Below are 19,478 nucleotides of genomic sequence, written 5' to 3'. Positions count from 1 at the left end.
AATAGATAGTATTATAAGCTACTTCTGTGCCTCAGCAGTTGTTATCCACAGTCCTAGGTTTGCAGAAGTGGTTTGTTTTCCTACTTTAGGAATGGCATGTGAAGTTCTTGGAACGTTGATTGGAGCTACAGTCCATGGGCAAATAGTTGCCAGTGCTCACAGTTCGGATCACTGTAGCCAGAATCATACTCTAGAAGTTTTGTACTCTTCCACCGCACAACAAAACTTTTCCAGCACGGACCTGCTTCATGGAGTAAGTTGAAAAATGTTTGGAAGGGTTTTTTGGGTATTGCATCTCATCATCCTATTACGTAAATATGACTGATATTGATCACCTTGACAATGATGACATTAGAATAAAGGCAACAACTTTATTAAAATTAACTGTACTCCTAAATGCTTTTTAAGCAATTTCCACAGAGCTCAATAGAACTTATTTTTTTCTAAGTATGTTTAGTATTTCAGCCATTGACTGGGTCCGCATGACATACCGTGGCTTAAGTGAGCCACAACAAGCTGTGGCACCTGCAGGCTCCATCTTGAATATTCAACCCCTGACTCTGGGTTGTTGTGTTGTGCGAACCCAGATGGCAGGGGTTATGCAAGGGTTAAACAACCCTCTCATAACCCATTGTTCTAGACTTCTAGCTAGGTTGTTGAGCCATGGCATGGCATACGAACAGCCCCAGCCTTATCTCTTCAGTACAGCTGGCAAGTGATGTATGCCCGGGGGTTGTCAAAAGATGACCAGACACAATGGCTAGTAAGAGGATGTGAGGTAGTCCTGTGGTAGTGTTGTCTTGAAAAAGAAAACAGAAAATGGGCAAAATGCTACAGCAGCAGCAGCACTCTCTGCATGAGAGTGAGGATACATTTTCAAACAAAATTGAGTTGGAAAGGCCAATTTTTATACTCATAATAAGGTCAGTGGGAGTTACGCTTTAACAATCTTGTGCTATTTTGAACATTTATAACATTTATCCTTCTTACTGTTCAGCAGCCATGAACCTTTTGGCTTTCTAGTGAGCAAGTGCATGCAGCTCTATAGCCAGAGTCTGTTTTCTTTTTAATCTCAGTTTCTGTCCTTTTGTCTCTTTGGTTTTTTAAAAAAAAAATCTGTGTAAATTCTGGGTCACATACTTAACAAACACACTGGACCAGTTCTGAAAACTCCTTGTTCTGCCTGTCTGTAAACATTATGCAAGTACTACTGGAACCCTCACTCCCCAACAATAACTCAGCTATTTATGATTTATGTCCCCAGTATTTGAGGTTTAACATATCTCACTGGCTTGATCCTGATGAGTAAATTATTACTGGCATATTTAGAAATTCCAGATGTTCACTGCTGATTTAGGGCAACGGTCCCCAGACCTTGCTAGAGGTTCTTCCACAACTAAATTCTGACTTGAGGTTACTCTTAATGAAGCTAGGGAGTATGCAAGACTCCCAGGCTGTTATAGCCAACTTCCCCCTGCCCCCCAAGGATTTATTTATTTACAGAATTTGTAAGCAGCTCTACATCTAAAAAAAAGATTCTTGCGCAGTGAGGAGGGGAAAGTCAAAATACAAAAGAATAAACATATTTAAAACCAAATTATACCAATAAAACGGTGGCTGGTCTTTTTCTCAGGAAAGGCTTCTTTGAATAAAAACGTCTTTAGCAGATGGCAAAAACAGAGAAACATTGGGGCCTGTCTGACATCAACTGGCAGAGAATTCCACAGAGTGGGAGCCAGCTCTACTCTGAGTGGACTCTGAACAGACCTCAGGCCCATGCAGAACTCCTGGGAGCATCCAAAAAGGGAAAAGGCACACTCTCAGGTATTCTGGGCCCAAGTTATTTAGGGCTTTAAACAGCAGTTGCAAAATTTTAACTTTCCCCGTAGCAAATAGTCAACTAGTGAAATGCCCTCAGCAAAGGTATTGCATGCTGAGAAGGGGCAGCCCCTGACAACAGCCAAGCTGCTGTGTTTTGCAATAGCTGCAGCTTCCAAACTAACCTTAAGGGCAACTCCACGTAGAACATGTTACAGGAATCAAATCTTGAGGTTGCTAATGCCTGTACCACTATGGCCAAGCTATCTCTTTCCAGGAGAGGCTGTAGCTGGCATACCAGCCATCTAGTAGAAGGCACTTCTGTGGCTACTTGGGCCTCCCGTGAGAGAGGTGGATCCAGGAGCACCTCCAGACTCTGTAGCTCAGTTTGTTAATGGCTGTTGGAGATGGGAATTGTGTTCTGTAGTATCTATAGTTCTTTCTTACTATTTAGGCTTTCATTTGTAAATGAAGAACCAATTTGATCATTTCTCAAATATGAGTATTTACCTACTAAACATAAGCATTGCATTTCCAGCTGATGAAACTGAACTGCTCTAGCCTCCTGAGTGACCATCAGGCCTTCAGTCACCTTATCAATCATGGGCATTTCATTTTTTTCATGTGGGAGGGGATGGGCCAAGGCAGATGGAAGCAGAAAAGAGCAGCACTGGAAAGAAGAGCAAATACATTGTGTTTGGAGATTAAATATCTGGATTTATTGAGATCTACCTGAGATTTTGTTTTAAGTATGGTTACACATTCCCCACTTGCCCAAGCAGTGGTACGTTCCAGGTGCCTCAGTCCCTTGGGTCTGATTTCCTTTGGAAGTAAGGATCACTGGAGAGTTGTTGCATTTTTTTTTATAACATTTTGGTTTATTTTACAAATATACAACAAGTTCAACACAGGAAGTGGCAAATGGCATAGCACTTGTAAAAACAGCAAATTAACTGTCTCCCATGAGATCCCCAGAGGGGCAGTCTAGCACCCCTACATTGTTTCAGTTTACAGCTCATCGGTGTGTGTGTGTGTGTTCTGTGTGTCTCAGGGCCAGTCCATATGACATGAAGTACATGCCAGCCGTCATAATGATTATGCAATACCAGACTGGGGGTTACCTTGGCTTGTGTCATGCGAATCTGGCCGGTGGGGGTTATCTGAGGATTAAACAACCCTCGCATAACCATAAAACAGACTGTGGATTATTCTAGTCAGGTTTCTCATTTGTTATGCAGTTTCTCTTTTGTTCCTTTTCACAGATGCACACAGATCTTCATCAGCCCTTCCTCTTAGTCAGGGGGGCTCCAGAAAGGTGTGTCACCCCAGAGAGATCTGGGGTGTCTCTTTCACTTGAGAAGGTGTCAAACACCCATCAAGAACAATTAGCCAACAATATCCCTAACAAAAAGAAAACATGACCAGGAATGGCTGGCCATAACATTTCTAGCCTGGTAGCCAAATGTGACTAGGGATGGCATGCAGGTGAATGAGTGGGCTGACAGAGGAAGGATGGCATGCCCCATCCCTCCTCTTTGCCCAGCACAAAAAGCATGAAAGCTGCTAGAGAAAGAAAGCCCTCCTCTGCATTCAGCAGAGAAATGCAGCTCTTTTCCTCCTACGCCAGCCCCCAGCAGGCTAGTAAAAAGCTTTGCAGGCTAGTAAGTTTTGTGGGCTTATTTATAACGCTGCTATTCAGTACATCTGTTGTCTCCTCCCCTCCCCCATGGCTGTTTGTTCTTTTATTTTGGTTCGCATTGAGCTATGATATAAGGACGTTTTTTTCACTTGCATCATTTGATTGAAATATCGTTCTCACTCCTCATCACCACTTTTTTTTTAAAGAAAGAAGTCTACATGATTTCAGCAGGAGTAATAGGAGGAACATATCTTGTTGGCATTGCTGCCCTTTTCTTTGGAGTAAAAGAAAAAATTGGTGAGTGTATTTAATCCTTATAAACATTTCAATACATTTATTTCCTACTTTTAAAATACAATATCATTGTTGTTGTTGTGCAGTCGTTAAGTCGTATACATATATATTCCACTCCTTACAGACCCTTACACCTTAAAGTCGGACAGAGAAATTCCTTTCTTTAAGGGACACGGGCTCACAATGAAGGATGGACCATATTTGACACTTACAGCATCATTTCTCTTGATCTCAACAGCAGTTCAGGTAATTGTAGTCCATAAAAGAACTTGCATCTGCCTAGCTTATACCAATCCTACATCAGCTGTGATATGGAAAGATGGTCATATGCATGTAACCCCACTTTCCCTACCAACAACCCTTTGTTGGGGAGGGAACTATAAAACCTGGGTTTAAACTGCAGTGGGATTGATGATAGGGAAAAGATACCAGTACCTAAAATAATGAACTGTGACTCCTGCCCACTAGCCCAAGATTTCCTGAAAGGATGTAGTGGAAACAACCAGTGGGCAACTTATTAGAACAGGAAAAAAAGCCAAGAGGGCTAGAATTTATTTAACAGGGAGTCAGGAAAAGGGGAGGAAGCAAGAGGAACAACTCAGGTGGGTATACAATGTAAAGCAAGTCTCTAAGAAACAGTGGCTGGAGTCCAGTAATGGAGTTAGACTGGGGCAGTGTCCAGTCCTGGCCATCTGTGTGTGGGATCCACCACCACTTCTGTTCCGCATGTGGCCAGCCCCACCAGTTCTGCTGCTCAAGCTGCCCCTGCTGCTTGCACAGTGGTGAACTGGTGCTCCCAGGTGCAATTCCCAAAACGAGTGGAAACACTTGTTCCTGTAAGGGGGCAGGTCAGCGGAGCTCCTTTATGCGAGCTCCAATGACCTGCCCACTTCCAGAAATAAGTGTTTCCTCTCATTTTGGGTTGCCCCCCAGAACTGCTAAATTGTTGTTGTGCAAGTAGTGGGTCTACTTGCACAATGGAATTGGTGGGGTGCAAAAGAATTGGCAGGGGCATAAGCACCCAGTTGGATACTGCCCTAGTGGTTCACAGAATCCTAGAATCATAGAACAGTAGGGTTGGAAGGGGCCTACGAGGCCACCAAGTCCAACCCCCTGCTCAATGCAGGAATCCAAGTCAGAGTATCCCCAACAGAAGGCTGTCCAGCCTCGTCCTGAATGCCTCCAGTGTGGGAGAGCCCACCACCTCCCTAGGTAATTGGTTCCATTGTCGTATTGCTCTAACAGTTAGGATGTTTTTCCTGATGTTCAGCCAGAATCTGGCTTCCTGTAACTTGAGCCCATTATCCCGTGTCCTGCATTCTGGGATGATCGAGAAGAGATCTTGGCCTTTCTGTCTGTGACAACCTTTGAAGTACTTGAAGAGCGCTATCCTATCTCCCCTCAGTCTTCTCTTCTCAAGGCTAAACAGGCCCAGTTCTTTCAGTCTCTCTTCAAAGGGCTTTGTTTTCAGTCCCCTGATCATCTTTGTTGCCCTCCTCTGAACCCTCTCCAGTTTGTCTGCATCCTTCTTAAAATGTGGTGCCAGAACTGGACACAGTGCTCCAGATGAGGCCTAACCAGTGCTGAGTAGAGGGGAACTAGTACTTCCCAGGATTTGGAAGCTATGCTTCTATTAATGCAGCCCAAAAGAGCATTGGCTTTTTTTGCAGCCACATCACATTGTTGGTTCATATTCAGCTTGTGATCGACAACAATTCCAAGATCCCTTTCGCTTGTAGTGTTGTTGAGCCACATATCCCCCATCTTGTAACTGTGCATTTGGTTTCTTTTTCCTAGGTGCAGAACTTGACATTTATCCCTATTAAATGTCATTCTGTTGCTTTCTGCCCAGCGCTCCAGTCTATCAAGATGACTTTGAATTTTGTTTCTGTCTTCCAAAGTATTAGCTATCCTGCCCAATTTTGTGTCATCTGCAAATTTGATCAGCATTCCCTGCACCTCCTCCTCCAAGTCATTCATAAAAATGTTGAAGAGCACTGGGCCCAGGACTGAGCCCTGTGTTACCCCGCTCATTACCTCTCCCCAGTTTGAGAAGGTCCCATTGATAAGCACTCTTTGAGTCCGATTCTGTAGCCAACTGTGGATCACCGGATCATTGTTTCATCTAGCCCACCTTGAGCTAGTTTGCTCATCAGGAGATCATGGGGCACTTCATCGAAAGCTTTGCTAAGGTCGAGGTATATGATGTCTACAGCATTCCCACAGTCCACAAGGGAGGTTACTTGATTAAAAAATGAGATCAGATTTGTCTGGCAAGATTTGTTCTTGACAAATCTATGTTGGCTTTGAGTAATCACTGCATTGTTTTCAAGGTGCTTCCAGATGGATTGTTTGATCATCTGCTCCATAATTTTCCCAGGAATTGATGTCAGACTGACTGGTCTGTAGTTCCCAGGTTCCTCCTTTTTACCCTTTTTGAAGATAGGGACAACATTAGCCCTCCTCCAGTCATCTGGCACTTCCCCCGTCCTCCATGATTTCTCAAAGAGAATAGACAGTGGTTCTGAGAGTTCTTCTGCCAGTTCCTTTATTACTCTAGGATGCAGTTCATCTGGCCCTGGAGATTTGAACTCATTCAAAGTAATTAGGTGTTCCTTGACCATATGCCTATTGTTCTCAAGCTGCAATCCTGTTCCTTCAGCCTGTACTTTCCTTTTGCCAGGGGGGTCATAGACCCTCTTCTGGGAGAAGACTGAGCCAAAGTAGGAATTGAGCACCTCTGCCTTTTCTTTGTCCTCTGTTATCGTTTTGCCATCCTTATTTATTAGCTGAACCACCATTTATTTCCTCTGACTTTTACCATGCACGTAGCTGAAGAAATTTTTGTTGCTTTTACCATCCCTCACTGTCAGGGTGGACACTGAGCCCATAGAATCCCAGAGTATTTCTGATTCCGAGGAAGAGCAGTCGCTCCTGGGAGAGGAGCGCGCTCCTCTTTCCCAGGGCCAACAGCTGATGGAGATTCCTCCCACCAGCATTCCTAGCTTAGATAGCAGTCCTGGGAGTGACAGAGTGCGGGAAGCAGACTTGATGGACGTGCGACGCCGACGCAGAGAGCAGCGCCAAATGGAGGGCACAGAAAGGAGGCGTAGTGCCCAGTTGGCGCGCAAACAACGGCTGCGCCCAGAGGATCCAAGGGAAAAGTGGAGGGACTCTCCCTAGTCCTTAAGTTCAGGGGTCTGCCAGTAATTCCCTTTCAAATGGGGACCAACTGTTCCAACTTAGGGCATAGGTATTCTGCTCATATCTAGTTGCTAACGGTAGAGTTGTTAAGTTGTAAAAGAGGAATAAAGCTTTGAAAAGAATCCCTTTGTCTGTGTCTGGACTTGGCTACTGGATTAGACTGAGAGAGGCCTCCAAGGAGCCCTTGACAGCTTGGTCCCCGTTCCTCTTTTTTTTTTCTCTCCTCTCTCTCTCTCTTCTCCTATTGCCTTATGGAGGGTGCCGGGGACCCAGCGGTGCAAGCTCTGGAGCAAGAGAACCAGATGCTCCGTGATCAGATGTCTCAACTGACAGCTGCCGTGCAGAATCTACAGGCTGCAGTTCAACCCCCTCCACCTCCGATTCCCCCCCGCCGCAAGTGCCCGGTGGCTTTGCCAGAGAAGTTTTCTGGTGAGAAAGGACTTTTTCAGATTTACAGGGCCCAGTCAGAGCTGTACATGCGTCTTAGGCCTGAGGATTTCCAGACGGAACAGGTTCGTGTGGGTTTCATCATTAACCTACTGTCAGGCATGGCAGCTAGATGGGCTTCAGGGCTCCTGCTCGCTAATGACCCCCTGCTCGGGGACTATCAAGGTTTCATGACAGCCATGGCCCGTTTTTTCGGTGACCCCCTGCGCACGCAGATGGCTTCTCAGGAGATTCGCCGCCTCCAGCAGGGCAAGGACTCAGTTTTCCAGCTACGTGACAACCTTTTGCTTGCTGATGCAGGATTTACAGTGGAATGATGCCGCGCTAGTGGCTCAGTTTTTGGATGGTTTGAATGACGAGATTTTAGATGAGTTGGCGCGCACACCCAGCCCACCTACTTTGGAGGAGCTCATCCAGACCTGCCTTCAGATAGATAGTTGGGTGGAGGGGCGCCGGCAGACCTGGTGGGGCACCGGGGGTCGGGATTTCCCTCCTCCCATTCCCCCACATTTCCTGCCTCCTCCCCCACCCCCTGCTCCGGCGCTGGGGGTGGAGGAGACCCCAATGCAGCTGGGAGCTACCCGAGCCTCACTGCTGCCAGAGGAACTTGAGCGCTGGCGTGCTGAGCACCGATGTTTTTGATGTGGAAAGCTGGGGCATTTCGCCAAGACCTGCCGAGTTAAACCCACAGCTCCACTGCCTCTTCCTCCTCTCCTTCCCCCTCCTCCTCCTCCTCATCCCCAGGCCTGACTAGACTGCTCCCCAAGCTTGTTGGGGGCCTCCAGTGTGGGGGTCAGTTCCCCACCCGGTGGGTGCTTTCCCCACCCCCCCACCCTCCCATCTGCTGTTGCATGTTCACCTCCACTCCTCCCAGTGGGGTGGGGTGGAGGCCCTAGCTTTAGTGGACTCGGGGGCTACGACCAGTTTCATGGATGAGACCTTCGCCCTTTTCCACAAGATTCCTACCCTGCCCCTTCCTGCCCCCTTGGCAGTGGAGACCATTGATGGGCGTCCTCTCTCTTCGGGCGCGGTGACCCATATTACAGTTGCGCTCACTCTGCACACCCAGTCCCACGTTGAGCAGATTCAGTTTCACTTGGCCAAGGTTCCCCAATACCCAATCGTGCTGGGTGTTTCCTGGCTCTCTAAGCACAACCCCCAGATTTCTTGGGGGCTTCAGCAAGTGGAGTTTGCGTCTCCCTACTGCCGGGAGCATTGCCTCCTGGAGGAGGCGCCAGTCCCAGCCCAGGCCTTAACCCTTTCCTCCCCCTCCTTGTCTGCTTCTGACAGTCCTTCAGCTACCGTCATCCTCCCAGAGAAGTATGCAGCTTTTCAGGATGTTTTTGACAAGAAGGAGGCTGACCGGCTTCCCCACCACCGCCCTTTTGACTGTGCCATTAACCTCATTCCGGGGGCGACCATCCCCGCTGGCCGGCTGTATTCGATGTCGGAGCCGGAACTTTGAGCTCTGCGGGAGTTTTTGGACACAAATCTCAAACGCGGCTTCATTCGCCCCTCCTCCTCCCCCGCCTGCGCTCCTACCTTCTTTGTGGCCAAGAGATCTGGAGAGCTCCGCCCGGTTCACGATTTCAGAAATCTAAATTCGGTCTCCATCCCTGACAAGTACCCCCTCCCCCTCTTACCTGAGATGCTGGAGCGCCTGGGGCGAGCCAAGATTTTCACAAAGTTGGACCTGCGTAACGCATACAATCTCATTCGCATCCGGGAGGGGGATGAGTGGAAGACCTGTTTCGGGACCCGGTACAGAGCGTATGAATACCTAGTAATGCCTTTTGGGCTCGCCTGCGCCCCTCCCACTTTTTTGCGTTTTATGAATGCCATCTTCCGGGACTATTTGGACACTTTCCTCATTGTATATCTCGATGATTTACTTATATTTTCTGAGGACACCCACGCCCATCAGCTTCATGTCTCCGCCGTCCTCCAGCGCCTCCGCGAGAACCATCTTTATGCCAAGCTGGACAAATGTGCGTTTGACCTAACCTCTTTGGACTTTCTTGGCTACATTATTTCGCCTGATGGTATCAGGATGGATCCTGCAAAGGTCCAGGCTGTTCTCTCCTGGCAGGCTCCATCCACCAAGAAGGACTTGCAACGTTTTCTGGGTTTTGCTAATTTTTACAGAAAGTTCTTGCCCAGTTTTGCTCGGCTGACTTCTCCTCTCACGGACCTCCTTAAGGGCAAGAAATCTCCTTTTCGTTGGACGGCATCTGCCCAACAGGCTTTCGAGGAACTTAAGAGGCTTTTCAGTTCTGAGTTGATCCTGTTACATCCCGACCCGAGGAAACCTTTTGTAGTGCAGACCGATGCCTCTGACTTTGTGGTGGGGGCGGTGCTCTTTCAGCCAGATCGGGCGGGCGGCGGGCTGCAACCCTGCGCCTACTACTCCAGGAAGCTGACCATGTCTGAGAGGAATTATACCATCTGGGAGAAGGAACTGTTGGCCATCAAATCCGCTTTGGAGACCTGGCGTCATCTCCTGGAGGGGGCGCAGCACCCAGTTGAAGTTAGAACTGACCATCGCAACCTCAAACATCTTCAGACAGCCTGTGCCTTAAACCAGCGGCAGATTAGGTGGTCGCTTTTTTTTTCTCGGTTCCACTTTAAGATTTGCCATGTGAAAGCCTCAGACAACCTACAAGCGGATGCTCTTTCTCGTAAGCCTGACCTCCAGCCAGGGAGTAAGGAAAATTCCCCCCCTCTGATTCTTCCCCCCCAAGCCCTGGCGGCAGCTGCGATGCCTCATTCTTGGGAGGAGCTCCTTTTCTCTGCACAGGCTCAGGATGCTTTTGTTCGCACAAAGGTGGAGGAATTGGGGCTAGCCTCTGCCCCCCCCCACTCTACCCCCTTCTCTTTGTGAGGTGGGCTGCTTTACCATTCCGGCCAGGTCTATGTGCCTTCTGGACCCCTCTGCGAGAAGGTCTTCCATCAGTGCCATGACTCCCCCACAGCTGGGCATTTTGGCGTCGCCAAGACCCTGCACGGAGTGACGAGGGATTTTTGGTGGCCTCGTGTGTGTCAGGATGTCAAGTCCTATGTCGCCTCCTGCCCAACCTGCCAGCGGGCGAAGGCCCCCTCAGGCAAGCCCACAGGCTTGCTTCACCCCCTGCCTACCCCCTCAGGACCTTGGAAACTGCTCTCCCTTGACTTCATCACTGACTTGCCTCGCTCACACGGTAAGACCACTATTCTGGTGGTGGTGGATTTGTTTTCTAAGATGGCCCATTTCATCCCCTGCTCTGGGTTGCCCACAGCCAGGGAGATGGCAGAGCTGTTCGTGGCGCATGTTTTCCGCCTCCACGGATGGCCCGAGGGTCTCATTTCGGATAGGGGGGCCCAATCACTGCCCATTTCTGGAGGGAGCTACTTGCATTGCTCCATGTGACGCTCCGTCTTTTCTCCGCCCACCATCCACAGACGGACGGTCAGACGGAGCGCACCAATGTGACTCTGGAGCGATATCTGCGCTGTTATGTAAATTACCAGCAAGATGACTGGTTTTCCTTGCTGCCTCTCGCAGAATTTGCTTATAACAATGCCTGCCATGCTTCCACCCGCCAAACTCCATTTTTTGCCAATTTTGGTTACCACCCCAGGGCCTTCCCGTTCACCCTAGCTCCCTCTTTGGTGCCAGCGGCCCAGGACTTTTTAGAGGAGTTGCGAGCGGTACACCACCTCTTACGGGACTCCCTCGAGCAAGCCAAGACAGCCTACAAGGCCTCTGCAGACCGGCGGCGCCAGCCGGGTCTGTCTCTGCAACCGGGGGACTGGGTCTGGTTGTCCACCCAATACATCCCCTCTCAATTGCCCGCAAGGAAGCTCGCGCCTCGCCGCACAGGGCCTTTCCAGATTATGGCCCAGATTAACCCTGTTGCTTTTCGCCTGGCTCTCCCCCCCTCCATGAAGATCCATCCTGTTTTTCATCGGTCCTTGCTGTCCCCCCTGGTTTCTGGCGACCCTCATCGCTCAGTCTGCTCCCCGCCGCTGCCAGTGCTGGTGGAGGGGGAGGAGGAGTTTGAGGTTGCGGAGATTCTGGACTCCCGCCTTTCTCGCAGCCGCTTGCAATATCTGGTGGACTAGAAGGGGTATGGGCCTGATGAGCGATCCTGGGAGCCCACAGAAAATGTGCATGCTCCGTTGCTGCTCAGGCGCTTCCACCAGCTGTACCCCCACAAACCCGGGGCCCCAGGGGAGGAGCACGAGGGGGGGCCTCATGGGAGCGGGGATGATGTCAGGGTGGACACTGAGCCCATGGAATCCCAGAGTAGTTCTGATTCCGAGGAAGAGCAGTCGCTCCTGGGAGAGGAGCGCGCTCCTTTTTCCCAGGGCCAACAGCTGATGGAGATTCCTCCCACCAGCATTCCTAGCTTAGATAGCAGTCCTGGGAGTGACAGAGCACGGGAAGCAGACTTGATGGACGCGCGATGCCGACGCAGAGAGCGGCGCCAAATGGAGGGCGCAGAAAGGAGGCGTAGTGCCCAGTTGGCGCACAAACAACAGCTGCGCCCAGAGGATCCAAGGGAAAAGGGGAGGGACTCTCCCTAGTCCTTAAGTTCAGGGGTCTGCCAGTAATTCCCTTTCAAACGGGGAACAACTGTTCCAACTTAGGGCATAGGTATTCTGCTGCTCATATCTAGTTGCTAACGGTAGAGTTGTTAAGTTGTAAAAGAGGAATAAAGCTTTGAAAAGAATCCCTTTGTCTGTGTCTGGACTTGGCTACTGGATTAGACTGAGAGAGGCCTCCAAGGAGCCCTTGACACTCGCTAACCTAAGCTCCTTCTCAGCTTTAGTCTTCCTGACTCCATTCTTGCAATTCTGTGCTACCTGCCTGTACTCTTCCTTTGTTGCTTGGCCTTCTTTCCACTTCCTATATGTGTCCTTTTTTGTTTTCAGGTCATCTCTAAGCTTTTTGTGAAGCCACATTGGCTTCTTCTGTTGTCTTCAACCTTTTCTCCTTGTTGGAATTGTTTGTAAATGTGCCTTGAGAATTTCCTTTTTTAAAAGCTCCCACCCATCTTGGACTCCTTTTCTCGTTAGAGTCGCTTGCCATGGGACCTTACTTATCATTGTTCTGAGTTTATTAAAATCAGCTTTCCTAAAGTCCAGGGTATGCGTTTGACTACACATGGCTTTTGCTTCCCTTAGAACCAAGAACTCAAGTATAACATAGTCGCTTTCCCCAAGAGTTACTGTAACAGCTACTTGATCCACTAAGTCATCCCTGTTGGTTAGGATCAAGTCAAGGATAGCCGATCCTCTAGTTCCTTCCTCTACTTTCTGTAGGAGGAAGTTATCTGCCACACAAGTCAAGAATTTCCTGGAGGGGCCATGTTTTGCAGAATTTGTCTCCCAACAAATATCGGGGAAATTGAAGTCCCCCATTACTACTACATCATGCTTCCTTGAAACATTGGCTATTTGCTTTTCAAAAGTTTCATCCTCGTCTTCTCCTTGATTGGGTGGCCGGTAGTAGACTGTGACCACCAGGTTCCTTTTATTCTTTGCTCCATTTATTTTGATCCGGATGCTCTCAATGGGCCTACCAAGCTCCTCCTCCTGTATTTCTGTGCAGAGATATTTATTTTTCACATACAGTGCAAGCCCACCTCCCTTTCTGCTTCCACTGGTGCAGAGTGGTGTCTAGTTCTTCCTCTCCTGTCACCCTTTTCCAAGGAGTATCCTCTACTGCATTTTTCCTCACCTCAGTATTTCCCACTTCTGCCTCAGCTTGCTGTTGCTCTTCAAGCTTCTGATCTTCATTTTGCTCCTGTAGTTCCACCATTCTGTCCAAGAACTCTTCGTGTTTTCTTATTCCCCGGAGGGTCGACAGTCGCTGCTCCAGTCCTCTTACTTCTACTTCCAGCAGCATGATCAACTTGCACTTGTTGCAGGTGTAGGCCATGTTGTTCTCAGGCAAGAAAACAAACATTGCGCACACCTTGCAGGTCACCACCACTGGAGAGTCTTGTCCTTCCATAGCCTCTTTTCCCTTTTTGTGTCTAGCTTTCTGATGGTTCTAGACTAGCCTGTGCCTGGTCCTCTACTCACTAGAGGTTAAAAGCAAAGTCCCACTGGTGTGGAAGTGTGTGTTACAAGAAAAATATATTTTTAAAGGTTCTTAACCTTAAATTCACCACTGTCCACCAGATATGCAACATTATCAGTGAACACCCCCCAAGCCACAAGAAAAATATTCAGACATAAAAGCAGCAGTCAAGGCAACTTCTGTGATATACAGGTGTATATTTATGATATATGCATACAGTACACATATCTCAGGCCTGCATTCGGTGAGATCATTATGCCTGGTGACCATCAGCTAACTTAATGTCTGTGGTAGAGCATATGCTTTGCATGCAGAAAGTACCAGGTTCAATCCTTGACATTTCCAGGTAGGGCAGGAAGCCCTGAAGAGCTGCCTGAAGCCCTGGAGAGCTTCAAGTAGCTCCATCTGAAGCCCTTTGAGAGCTGCTGCCAGTCAGTGTTGACAGTACTGGGCTAGATGGACCAGTGCCCTGACTCAGTATAGCTCCCTATGTTGTTTGGTGATCCTTAGAATTTAATGATCCTTGGCAGTATGGAAAGATCATAACCTTGAGAGATATTATCAAATAATACACACAAGGGAGACTTTTCCATACCAAAATCTATATAAGAATACATTAATGTAATGCTCATTACTAGAGATCTACCAGACTGAGTTTCCTTTTTTAAAAAACAAACAAACCTGAAGCTTGAGCAGTGTAGATGTGTAGAAAAATGTGAAACTTCAAAAAAGTTAAAATCTCAAGCTTTAATAGCAAAACAGTATGTTCATTTGCTCTGCACCAGTCTCCTGTTGCTCCACAGTTTCGTGGTAGCAATATTTGTGTATTTGGGTTTGTGTATTTGTGGGGGGGGGGCAGTAGGCGGGATGACGTGGCAGGAGTGGGCGTGGTGCAAGACCGGCACCATATTAGATCGTTCCAGCTCAGGACAGGTGAGAAAAAGGTGGCATTTTTTCTTTTCTTCCCCCCCCATCTCCCCCTTTGTTTTTCAGGCTCAGGTGAAGGTGGGGGTGGGAGTGAGCCTTCTTAAGTGGGGGCTTGGAACACCCCCTTGCCCTGCAACAGAAGAAGGGTGGGTCTGTCTAAGCTTTCCTGTAATGGGAGGGGGTTCTTTTTGGAAGGAGGGAGGCTAATTGTGTGGGTGAATGAAAGGGAGTGAGGTGGGTTGGAAGACCCCCTTTGCTATAGTAGGTGGAAGCTTGCTTTAATGTAGTGGGAAGAGATCATATTATTGGGGTGCTCATTGAAGGGAAGCTGATGTGGGACATAACTGGAAAGTTGAGAGAGGAAGAGGGAGGGAAAGAAGGAAATGCCCCCTGAAAGCTGTTAAAGTTGCAAGGGAAATGGCCAAACATATTTTCATCCAACCATTCTCAGACTACTAGCGCCCATGGCAACATGGGCTTTACATTAGTATATGCAATAATCTGAAAGGAGAATAACCTTTTTGGTTTGAGTATTTTGGGTATGTATGTTGCACATTTTTTATAAAGTGGGTTGGAATTAGAAATCTATATGGGGAATCGGTTCAAAATAAAATGGGGGAAGCAATTATCTGATGAACAGTGGAAGTCTATTTTTATCTCAGCCATAGCTGAAATCCTTGTAAAGAAAAGCCTTGTAAAAGTCTATTTCAATGCTACTTGTCTGAGTGTACAAATCACATACCCTGTTCCGCTGGGGCCATCCGTGCTGTGGGGGAGGCGCTCCATCCCTCCCCCCAGAATCCTCCCTGGCCGGCTGTGCTCCACGGTGACTCCGCAGAGCCACTGGCCGGGGCCGGACGCAGCTGGACTTCCAGATGCAGCTGGGCTGAGGCTGCAAATGGCAGCCGCTATGCCGGACGCCATTTGCATCCCTGCCAAGCCGTAGATACGTAGCCTATTACGGCAAAGACCAGGGATGCAAATGGCGTAGCGGCCACCATTTGCATCCCTGCCTTTTGTCGTGATAGGCTATGTAGATACTTACATAGCCTATCATGGCTTGGCAGGGACACAAATGGCGGCTGGTGTAGCGGCTGCCATTTGCAGCTGCAGCCCAGCTGCGGCCGGAATACAACCCAGAGCCGCCGCCAGGTAGGTCTGTTCTGGCGGGGATTTCGGGGGGGGCGTAGTCCGTTCTGCCACGGACTCTGGGGGCGGATTCTAAAGAATCAGGCCTCACTGGAGTCGGTGGCGGAATTCTCCAACATCCCTACTTGACTGGAGATAAGATACAAAGAGGATATGTAAGATGCTCAAAATGTTGGAAATGTGAAATGGATGTTAAATTTATATAGTGGAACTATTTGTATAAGAAATATTGAATACAAGTTGTATTCAGATTCATAAAGCATATTAGAAGATGTGAAATTCTTTTAAATCCAGAAACTATATTATTGGATAATATAAAATAAAGTGTAGATGCATCAAATATGCAAGTAATTGGTGCTGTGTTGTCACCAGGAAAAATCTTCGTAGCCACTAATTCTGTTAATGTGCTCTCAATAACAGAGTGGCTTAATATAGTATACAATCAAATTAGTAAAATATGATTTTGTTAGATTTTGGATACCCGAGTGTAAGTTGGGTAAGATGGAGATTTATCTGATACGATGATTATTTGCTTGAGTGCACCCTTTTTTCCAGTGGGCATTTTTGTTCTTGATTGTTTCAAAGGTTCTTATTTGCTTTCATTGTATTAGTTCACACTAGATGTTGTACCTGTACATGCCACATGAACAAGTTTTGTTGCTTTTAATGTATTCAAAAAGCAGATATAATTGCATAGTGCAAAATGCATGCATGACTAGAGATTTTGATTATGCTCCTAGGTAGTAAAAGCTTAATTTTCTTGCAAACCAACATGTTTTAATTGTTATAGCAACCAATTAGTATGCACTCATATTCAGGAAATGTTTGAATTGTAAATGGGAAACCTGATTTAAATCACCTTGATTAGTTACAACATTTGAATTGTAACTAATCTGTTCCCATTTTTGTTTTTTTGTCTTCAACTCACCAGATTGAACAAGGCAACTTTGTCCTCTTTTGTACTCACGCAGCCGGTCTTCGCAGCCACTTTCAGAATTTAGTGCTGATCATCTTGGTAAGCATGAGGACAAAGCAGAGCCTCCTTGCAAAGTATGTTGCTCTTATCGTTTTGTTTCCATGGGTGCTTCTAGATGGAAGGCTCTTAGCACTAACAATCAAAACCCATTGTGCAGCTATTTTGTCTTTTTGTCCTTAACATATTTTTTCTGATAAGTTAAAAAAGATAGAATAAATGGTGGGAAAAACACAGGAGGGCTACAAACTGAAGATGATGCTTGGACCCCCTGTAAAATTCTGTGAATGAGGCAGTGCAAATACACAATAAAAGCATCATCTCAAAGCACCCATAACATGCTGTTGATATTTGCATGGAGGTTTTATTTGCATGTATTTTTAAAGAAGGGCAATTTACAGTGCAAGCCTATGCATACTTACTTGGAAGTGAGTCCCACTGTAACCCAGCAATGGTGGGGTTGTTGGGGTGGTGAACAAGCCACTCACAACCCTAAAACAGCCCATACGTTTCTGGGTGGCTTGTCAACCACCCCAACAAGCCACCCCCTCCAGGTTCGCATTTAGCAACAAGCTATGGTGTGCCCCCACTGCAGCTCAAATATTCAAAATGGCAGTGGCGCCACAAGAAACCCCACAGGGAAATTCACCCGTGGTGGCTTCTCATTACGTGCAAACTAGGCCATGTGTTTTAGGATTGCAGCCTTATAATCCAAAAAGACAAACTCTCATCTCTGTTCTTCCATAGGTCCAAGGATAACAATGTCTCCCCTCTGGACTTTGTGTAATATATCATCTTCACTGTGCTTACTATTTCCCTAACTTTCAACAGCCACATTTTAATTGTCAACATCTACATCTATGTACCTTCCCCCCAAAATGTTATATTTTGAATAGGTGGCAACAGTTATATTTCAAAACCTACATAAGTCTCACTTGCATAATTGATGGAGACTGGGCAGTATTCGATGTGGCTGCTGTGCTCCTGTTGTGCCAGTGGAACCCACCGCTAGAACAACAGGAAGCTAGTGCTTTATAGAGCGACCCCAGAAAGGAGCAGAAACGCTGGTTTCTGAAATGAGGCAAGTCAGCAGAGCCTGCTTCTGCAAGATCTGCTGACCTGCTCCGTTCCAGGACCAAGCATTTCAGCTTGTTTCTATTTGCTTCAGGATCCGCTTGCTTCTTGTTGAGTTTGTGGTGAGCCCCACTAGCATGCAGGCAATGTTGGATACTGCCCTGTGACCATTAAAAGGGTGTAGGGCTGCCTTCTTTCCCCAACAATGAGTCTTTAATGACACTGTGTCACAAAGTAGTATTTTTCTAAGTGAGGCATTATGGGGGAGTATGGCAGCCCAGTGGACCGTTGTGGTGGCCAAACTATATGTTAAAAATGAAGAAGAAAAATGTGTTTGTGGTAAGCATAAAGCAAGGATAGTGTTTTCCCACACTATAGCTAGTAAAAAGTTAATTCTGTTCAACCTTTAAACCCTGATTCTACAGAATTTTGTTTATCGAATTATGGAAACTGTATTACTACTTAGGAATTGTTAGTTACTGTGTAATAGGACAAATCAGCAGCACATGTTTAAGTGTTTGTTTGAGTTAGACATCGCTACTTTTTGCAGGTACTTATGAAGGCTAGTTCTGCTTTAGAAGCAAGGTGGACTAGTATGTCATTCATATCTGGATGGGAATTCTTGATGACTTCATCACAAGGTTTTTATGCAGTATATATGCTTTTCATACTGTATTTTTGCATGCAATTATTTTGACCCTGGACCATGCCAAACCATGGGACTTCAGAGGCCAATTTCATGTCATCAGATGACCAATCTGGATTATGGCTGGGAAACTGGATAAAGTGTGAAATTCACTAATTTTGATTTGCTTGTCAAAAAATACTATTTGCTGGCTCTCTGATCACCTTTTTGACCCATGTCTATTGAATACACATGAGATCTGCTTGGGGTGATCCCATATAGTCCAGTTTGTGCCCTCCCCCTTTTTGTGATGTCTGAAACTATTCATATTGTATCTAGTGCTGGTAATTTTTAACCTGCTTTCCTAATCCTCCTGAGCACTACAAACCATGTTCCCCATCCCCCATCCCATCCCTCTGTTGACATGATCTTTCTCATCACTCATAGGTCTCAGCAGTACTGAGCATTCCATTGTGGCAATGGTTTCTGAAGCATTTTGGCAAAAAGAGTGCAGCATGTGGGATATCTGTAAGTAGGCCATTGAGGCACAGCATGCAGCCTGGCATGTTTCCATCAGCTATTTGTCAGAATGTGCCAAATATCTTTAGCAAGTCCCAGATGAATTTTGAAATTGTGAGATCCTCCCCTTCAGGCTTTTGTTCTTCTTATCCCAGCCAGGCCAATTTTAGGTACCACTGCTCCCAACTTCTGCTTGATACCCAGACTTGTCTCCTGTTTGCAGTCCTTCTACTTCAGGTTGGCTCAGTTGCTCCCTCACACTATGGGTGGGTTATACTCTACTCAGACCAGTAGGGGGAAGATTGTGTAACCAATGGTTGATTAGAGACTGCCGCCCTCTGGGAGCACCACACCCCATCCTGCCACTTTCCATAATCTAACCAGTGTTTCCTTTAAACCTGTATTTTAAACTCTAACCATGACTTCAGATCCCTGGTTTAAAGGACCCCTTAGCCTTAACCACAGTTAATGTTGGCAATGGCAAACTGCTTGGTTTGAGTTGGTGTAGTATAAACAATTATTAAAACATTCCTAAATAGTCAACTTGTACTTTGCCTTTCTGCAGTTAACAACATGGTCCTTATACGTTTTATTTTCCTTAAAGCAGAGAGCCTCCTGTTCCTCCTAAGGGCTTGCTCTGTGGTCCTTAACCAGAGTTCTCCCTCCCCACACTTTGTTGTTAGGCATACCGTGTAACTGCTTGCCCAAGTAAGGGAATTATAAAATATGAGAGTTTCTGTGT

General features: G+C 46.9%; 1 protein-coding gene across 9 annotated transcripts in view; it reads left to right on the top strand.

Moving 5' to 3' along the window:
• Nucleotides 1-19,478, top strand: part of MFSD2B (MFSD2 lysolipid transporter B, sphingolipid) — a 63,116-nt gene that overhangs the window by 31,141 nt on the left and 12,497 nt on the right. For 5 of the 9 annotated variants that reach the window (XM_084826490.1, XM_084826499.1, XM_084826493.1 and 2 more), the window contains exons 6-10: nt 90-253; nt 3,664-3,754; nt 3,876-3,997; nt 16,477-16,560; nt 18,665-18,745. In XM_084826490.1, coding sequence (XP_084682616.1) covers nt 90-253; nt 3,664-3,754; nt 3,876-3,997; nt 16,477-16,560; nt 18,665-18,745 — 542 coding nt within the window. Of the gene's footprint in view, nt 1-89; nt 254-3,663; nt 3,755-3,875; nt 3,998-7,212; nt 7,385-8,692; nt 9,008-16,476; nt 16,561-18,142; nt 18,234-18,664; nt 18,746-19,478 lie in introns of those variants that run through there. The other 4 variants (XM_084826497.1, XM_084826494.1, XM_084826492.1 and 1 more) reach the window with 3 other exon arrangements.

This window comes from Heloderma suspectum, chromosome 1, assembly GCF_057233095.1.
Source record: "Heloderma suspectum isolate Gila_16-S chromosome 1, 16-S_ref, whole genome shotgun sequence".
NCBI lineage: Eukaryota > Metazoa > Chordata > Lepidosauria > Squamata > Helodermatidae > Heloderma > Heloderma suspectum.
This window is presented reverse-complemented; position numbering and strand designations above follow the sequence as displayed.